Raw genomic sequence first — 7839 nt, 5'->3', positions numbered from 1 at the left:
TGGAGTATGGACTAGTACGTGTGGATTTTTTGTGTAAAAATATGTCTATAACTTTTTGAGATATCTTGCTAAAAGATATCTGATACAGACAGACAGAGCTGAGGGAACATAAGGCTGAGGGAACATAGGGCTGAGGGAACTTGAGTAAGCTCCCCGCTGTAGGATAGTGTTGTAAGCCGAAAAAAAACAAAGCACAAGCTCACAACATGTCGCATTGCAGCAAATTATGAAAGCGGTAGATTGAAAAAATAAATGAAGAGAGAAAAGCAGGTATAGATAAAATGGCATCACTCAAACACTGTTTTTGATGATTGTAAATGTATTATATTTTTTTGTACAGGAAGAGTAGTGACATACTGACCCCAACAGTCAGTGTTGGACAGCAGCAGAGTTCATCCATTTATTGTCTCTTCAATCAACTCATAAAAACATTGGACATTGTACCTTACACATCATAAATAATGAATCAATAACTCAGTAAAAAATAATCTGGACAAAGATGATCATCCAAACCAGTGGTTAGCCATACATTCTCTGTTCCAGGAGACTCTGCACTGCCAGCACCATTCAAACTGACACTGTACTCTGGGACACACCATGTGCATACAGCCCCCTACAGGACAAACACACACATTACACCTCATTACAACATGTCACATTAAAATACATTACATTAGTTACATGGTTATGATGTGTGGTCTAGGGATCACCAGGGGTGATGGAACCAAATGGACCCTTACAGGTCTGTAACTTTGAGAGTGTACAAATGGAACCAAATGGACCCTTACAGGCAGGGACGTGTAGAGGGATTTGGAGAGGCATGGGGGCTGGAATTTCAAAAGGGCACCTATTGCCCGGGGCGCCGGCTGGATTTTTTTTTCTTTTTACATTTCTACCCAGATTTAGACGAATATCTACTTTTAAATTAACACTAGGAATCAAGGATTATACTGAAAGAATAACAACATGAACAAGAACAAATATGAACAATATTCATACAAAAGTTACTTTCACTGATGATCTGTATGAGCAATTCAGTATTACTCTACATCAGTGGGACACAACCTCTTTGCCCTGATCATGAGGGACATTGACAACAACAAGAGAGAGGGGCATGGAGAGGGAGCATTTGCGTTTTTTTCACCATAATGAATGTTGCATCCATGGTCTGGAGAGAGCTCTTTTTTTACCGACGGGTAAAAGGGCAAGGGGCTCAAGCCCCCTTTCATGTCTATGTGTGCACGTGCCTGCTTACAGGTCTGTAACTCTGAGTGTACAAATAGTACCTTACAGGTCTTGAATTAACCCTGAGGATTTCACAGTGTAGACTTGGACCGCAGAGTGCAAAGTATCAAATGGGGGTCCGTGGCCTAATACAGTGGTTCTCAACCTTTTCAGGCCACAACCCCCAAAAAAATAATCATGTTTGAACTGGGGACCCCCCAAAATAATCATTTGGAACTGGGGACCCCCCCACTTGGAATTGTAGGAGTTGAGGCATTACATTTTGTTTGACTTGGTTCCACAGGTAAAATATTGTGAAAATATCTACAAGCTCACAACGCAAGGAGTTGTTTTTAGGAGTAGGAGTTGGACAGTTGTTTCTCTCTTTCTTATATAATTTGACAATTTGGCCAATGTTTGACCAGTTTTCATAGTATAGTTTGTTGATTACTTTTTTCATTTTTTTCTTTTTTAGGTATAAAACATTTCTTAAAGGTCCTTAAAATGTCACTTTACTGTCATCTGGGGACCACCTCAAAATCATGTAGGGACCCGCCTGGGGGGACAATGCCTCCCGACCAAGCCCCCAGAACCGAGAGGGAGCAGTGAAGCACATTAGACATTGGTCATGCGCGGGGATTTCCAGTGCCCTCTCTATTATTCTTAACTCTATGGTCCCGACCCACTGGTTGAGAACCACTGGCCTAATATATGTCAAACTGAAGGTCCTTGAAAGTAGACAGACAGACACACAGACAGACAGACAGACAGACAGACAGACAGACAGACAGACAGACAGATAGGTACCATTCTTCTCTACAGGGACTCTACATTGAGGACAGGGTCTGGTGGACTCTTCGATGGTCTGTCGAGACGCCATCTCCCAGCGAGCGCGCTCAGTAGCCTCCTCGTCTGTTACGTAACCCTGAGACCGAGGAGAGGAGAACGAGAAGGAGACAAAGCAAGACGGAGAGGGGAGTTAAGTGTGAACCCACCACTAGGTAGAAGCGGTACATCAAATAACAGCGATTGCCCTGACAATATTGCAAGTGGGAGGTAGTGACAGTGACATTAACACATTTACTGCCAATCCCGAGATATCTCGGGACATTAAATCCACCCGTTACCCGCGGATACCGAGATATCTCGGGATCGTCTTTTTATGTGGTTTGATAACGGAAAAAAAGTTTTTTTTGGTACCATCCTTGATTTTTTTTTTTTCCCCATGACGCTTCCGACCCATCCTATGAGAAAATTTCCGACAACCGTTTCCGGTTCGTTTTTTATCTTGAAAAAAATGTTTTTCCCTGGTTTTGGCTAAAGATCATGGTTTTCACACGGTTTAAAAAACGAATGGTAAGCTCCGGTTGTATTTTCTTTTCTTTGATCGACGAACGGTTATCCTCTTTGTGTTTAAAAACGATCTGATAGCCGATCGGAGGCTAAGCTAATCTAAGATGGCCGGTGGGGAAGGCCGGAAATCACGTCACAGCCAAACGGATATGACGTTTGCAGCCTGTTTTAGCCGCTGATATCACAGAAGAAGAAAAAGAAAGAAAAGCCTAAACATTATGAGGGCTCATACGTCCGTCGTTGCTGTTTATAAACACCATCCGATCACGGATTTTAATGGATATAACATTTTTGTGAACGGTTCAAAAGGCTATAAAACTCAAAACGCTGGCAGTGGGTGAGTACCTTATGAATAAACTCTAGCGGTGAATGTGTTAAAGAACCAAGATGTGCAAGCATAATCAAAATGGCATTGCATGAGGGCTCCAGCTAGAGTCTTGAGAGCATTTTTGTTGACAAAAGAGGAAATCCTGCCCAAAAATGTCCTTCTTTGACAACATAATATGAATTAATAAAAAATAATATCAATATAACAAATATTTTAAGAACAGAATATCACTCAGGACCCCACCTTTATGTGAAGACTTGTTTGAATTCAATTGCAGGTGTGTTGATTGCATCATTGGAGAATGACATTCGATTTATTGATATGAGAGATAGAGATAGAGAGAGATAGAAAGATAGAGAGATAGAGAGATAGAAAGATAGAGAGATAGAGATATAGAGAGATAGAGAGATAGAGGGAGAGAGAGAGTCTTCCTCAGAATACACTGCAGTAATATGATTGGCTACCTTACCTGTGGGACTCCGCCATTGAGCGGGGCCAAACACTGTTGACACGCCCCCTCATGGAACGCCTCCTTACAGTTCCGACAGAAGACAAACTAGAACACACACAAACACACACACACACACACACACACACACACACACACACACACACACACACACACACACACACACACACACACACACACACACACACACACACACACACACACACACACACACACAGTGTAGTAAGTGATATTTTTTGGTTAAAACAAAATGTTTTTGTTCAAGGTTAAAGCACTATATTCTGATAGTAATCATTGCTATAGAGTGTTTGTTCAGTAACAGGAGTCTCCACGTCTCTCCAGCTTGGAGAACCACTGGTCTACAGAGATGATGTTGAAACATCATCACATGTTTCAATCTGCTTCACTTGGAGTTTTAGGAACAGTGTTGTCATAGATAGCAGTGAGATAGCAGTGTGTGTGATGGACTGTTCTCATGGAGATAGCAGTGTGTGGAGCGTTGTCATGGAGATGGCAGTGTGTTGTCATCACCATCCACCATTTGTCTCATTTCCTCCTGGATCCAATCAGTGAGTAGCATCAATTGACCACTAGGTGTCAGCATTGCTACATGAACCGTAGCTCCATCGTGTGTGTGTGTGTTTCAATTTAAAACACTGTGGTTTACTCTACTCAGGCTTTTGTGTGCAGTCCAGACAGTCTTTAAGTTGCTTGATTAATTTAGATATTTGATATTCATTTTATCAGACACACCCCCGTCCTATATATAAACCCATTGTAACTTCAAAGTCCATTTTAACCATGTTGGATTAATTGATAACACACGTCCCTGCATCTGGCGACTGATATTGTCCTTCTAATGCCTGAAGGGGCTGTCATTTTTCAAGTAATATGTGTTAGAAAACGAACAGATACAATACAATGAAAAAAGCCATCGAAAAATGCCGGTCCCCTCACGCATAGCAGTCACCAGAAGCAGGGACGTGTTTTTTTAAAGGAGTCTAACATGGAGATAGAAGTTCAATGGGTTTATATAGGAATGGATTATATTGTGTCTGAACAAATGAATATTAAATATCAAAACATTTAATCAAGCAACTTAAAAACTGTCTGGGTTTCTCAAAAAAAGCCAGAGTAGACGTGAAAATGACCCAAGAAGTGTTTTCAAGTGTGAAACTACTTCTGTTTCCAAAAAAAAAAGGAAGGTAAATGGTAAAACTGTGTTAAAAGCATGCATGTGTGTCTCCTACCCCAGTGGTTCTCAAAGTGGTGTCCGAAGACCCCCCCCCCCCCATGGGTCCTTGAGGGGGTTCCAGGGGGTCCCCAGCTAAATGCTTGTTAACTCTGAGGCCCCTTTTGCACCAAAAGAACTTTGGTTCTAGAACTGGTTCCGTTCTAGATACTTGGAACCGAGGTGCTTTCACGGAACGGGCCGCAAACCGGCTTGCATTTACACCAGTGTTAAGCAGAACCATTGTAATAGGGGGCGGCATGGCTGAATGGTTAGAGAGCCCGCCTGGGGAGCAGTCCCCAGTTGCCCCAGGTTTGATTCCAGGCCTGGCCAGCAATGTGTTGAATATGACCGGTCAAGTGTCCATTTCAAAGGGGAAATTCAAACGTCAATGGCAGTTACAGTTCCCCTTTTCTTTTCTTTATGATGATTTTTCGCTTGCTTTTGCCATTGTTTATATTGCATCTTCATCTTCCAGCTTGTAGAATATCGACATGCCAACTTTGGTTCCCAGTTCAGGGCAAGAAAAAACGAAGTATGTTTTGGTTGCAGTTCCTCATTTAATGTCTTAGCACGTGCCGTTTACATTTCTGACTAATAAAGTATTCAATCAATCAAAAACCGTCCTACCCCACAGCCCAGTCCGTTGCTAGGCAGACAGTGGATCCTGGTGTTGTAGTCGTCGGGCAGGATGCCCGCTCCACAGCCTGGAGACGGACACAACACCCCTCCTGACTGCAGGACACACTCCTCCGCTCCGTACCGCTGGTACCGACAGTACTATGAGAAAAAAAACAGTGGTGGAAAGTAAGTGCATCTACTGTACTGCAACTGTACCGTACATTTCTGATGCCAATCATTTTGTACTTTTACTCAAGTAAATTTTGTAAATACCGGACTTGTTTCTTGTAACAGACTATTTCTACGATAGGGTATTGATACTTTTACTCAGTTAAAACATGTGAGTTACTTAATTGCACATCCCCACAGATTATTTAAACATGGTGCTGGACCCAAACAATTATCAAGTGAAGAAAAAAGGGAATGTCTGCACACGATAAACTGCTCTCCCGTTTTTATTTATCTAACCAAAAGTGAACAACGTTTCACCCATGTACTTGATGAAGACCTACAGAAATGGGAGAAACGTTGTTCACTTTTTAACTAACTAACTAACCCTTTTACAGTGTGAGAGAGAGAGATGCCATTACCACAAAAGGTAATGGCAGACTAACATGTCATGTCATGTCATGTCATGTCATGTCATGTCAGTGTCAGTGTCAGTGTCAGTGTCTGTGTCTGTGTCTGTGTGTGTGTGTGTGTGTGTGTGTGTGTGTGTGTGTGTGTGTGTGTGTGTGTGTGTGTGTGTCACCTGTTCCTCTCCCAGCACTCTAAAGTGATGCACCTCTTTGATAAGAGAGTCTGAACAGCCAGCTGTTGAGAGAGAGATTATACCGATCAAATATTAGACGTAATTGAAAGCTCAATAAATGAAACACACGCGTGCATGTGTGTGCGTGTGCGTGTGCGTGTACCGGGGCAGGGTAGTGTGTATCCTATCTCAGGGTGGTGGATGAACTGCCGCTCGCTAAGGCGTGTCACACAGTAACTATGGAAACAGTCCAAACAGATCACATGACGGTCTGCACACTGAGACACCAGGACCGGACTCCTGGAGGTGAGGAGAGGAGAGGAGAGGAGATGAGATTCAACAATCAAGAGCAGTTTATTTGTCACTCACTCACACAGGTTCTGTACAGTGAAAAGTTGATGCCACAAGACCGTGCTAACAATAACAATACAATATAACACCATGATAATTGTATTGGATGAAGGAGGAATCCTTTAGCAATGGAAGCCAGCGACATGGAGAAACTTGCCGCTGCGTGCTGAGCTAGACAATCTACAAAAAAATAATAATTGCGCTGGCTTCAACATTTTTTCAGTGCCTGAGTGACATAGTGAAGTGTCAATGTTTTTGTTTCACCATTTCCACATTATTATTCTTTCCACACAGTCAGAACTGCATGTAAATGGCGGGGAAAACAATCTTGCCAGTTCCCAGTTCAAACACGGACGCACGCTTGATAAGGTCAACGAGTGTGTTGAGCAACACTTCCACGGTGACTCAACAACATGTTATAGCTTTTATTGCTGCGAGTGTAAACGCAGCACAAGTACAATATGTGGTATACGACCACTGGTTTCCAAAACGTATAGAGTACAGAAGTCCTGACGTCACTCGTTCATCCCCTGGGTCGTCAAGTAATTTCGCTATGGAGAATAACATTGGGTCATCTTAGAATCGTCTCACATAAGAATTGTGGTCCAAAAATAAACAAACTGCCTCTGCGATATTGTCTGGGAGGTGGCTCTGTATCGTTTATGATAGTCAGTCACTCATATTTGATACAGTCTGTTTCTTGCGAAAATGTAACTAATTCGGCGGAAGTAACATTAAAAGACGTCAATGTAAATTCAGAATGGGGGTGGAAAACCGTGACCCAGGTAGGATGCGTAAATTACGTCAGACTTGCTCACTTCAATCAATCCAGAGGTTAAACGCACATGCACATGACTGTATGTGCACATGTGCACGTGTGCATGTGTGTGTGTGTGTGTGTGTGTGTGTGTCTGTGTGTTCTTACTGTACATCCAGGCAGCTGATACAGGGCACTTGTCTGTTGTTGGGTAAGATAAGGTCCAGGGCCACAGAGCGGTCTCCTTCAGCAGTAGGATGGGACGCACACTTAAAATAAAACTCCTGAAAATACACACACGTTGTTTAATATGTACCAGTGGTTCTCAAAGTGGGGTCCGGGGACCCCCACGGGTCCTTGAGGGGGTTCCAGGGGTTCCCCAGCTAAATGGTTGGTACTGTAACTCAGAGTGTACAAATGGAACAAAATTGACCCTTACAGATCTGTCTGCTTCCATTTATGCACGTTGAGATGTATAGGGGCCTATGGCTGTAAACCAGCGTATTGGTCTTGTGGTTACAGTGTCTGCCCTGAAATTGGGAGGTTGGGGTTCGATCCCTCGGCCAGGTCATACCAAGGACTCTAAAAATGGGACTCAATGGTCCCTGCTTGGCTCTCAGCATCAAGGGTTGGATTGGGGACCCCAAGAAGACTAGCAACCACTTTGTGGAAGCTAATGGTGATCACAATAAAGAATAAAGGAGATGAGCTCCTGCCCTATGGGCCACATGGCTCGGCCAAGGGTGTTGCATAA

General features: G+C 43.1%; 1 protein-coding gene across 1 annotated transcript in view; it reads right to left on the bottom strand.

Annotated features, from left to right (window-relative positions):
- Window positions 1-240: 240 nt before the first annotated feature.
- Window positions 241-7839, bottom strand: part of prkn (parkin RBR E3 ubiquitin protein ligase) — an 18447-nt gene continuing 10848 nt past the window's right edge. Inside the window, exons 6-12 of the mRNA XM_084076210.1 lie at window positions 7254-7369; window positions 6141-6277; window positions 5978-6039; window positions 5236-5385; window positions 3375-3461; window positions 2032-2149; window positions 241-613 (exon numbers count right to left, since the gene is read on the bottom strand). Coding sequence (XP_083932336.1) covers window positions 504-613; window positions 2032-2149; window positions 3375-3461; window positions 5236-5385; window positions 5978-6039; window positions 6141-6277; window positions 7254-7369 — 780 coding nt within the window. The 3' untranslated portion in view covers window positions 241-503. The remainder of the gene's footprint in view (window positions 614-2031; window positions 2150-3374; window positions 3462-5235; window positions 5386-5977; window positions 6040-6140; window positions 6278-7253; window positions 7370-7839) is intronic.

The sequence above is a fragment of the Gymnoscopelus microlampas genome, assembly GCF_963454915.1.
Source record: "Gymnoscopelus microlampas genome assembly, chromosome: 13".
Lineage (NCBI taxonomy): Eukaryota > Metazoa > Chordata > Actinopteri > Myctophiformes > Myctophidae > Gymnoscopelus > Gymnoscopelus microlampas.
This window is presented reverse-complemented; position numbering and strand designations above follow the sequence as displayed.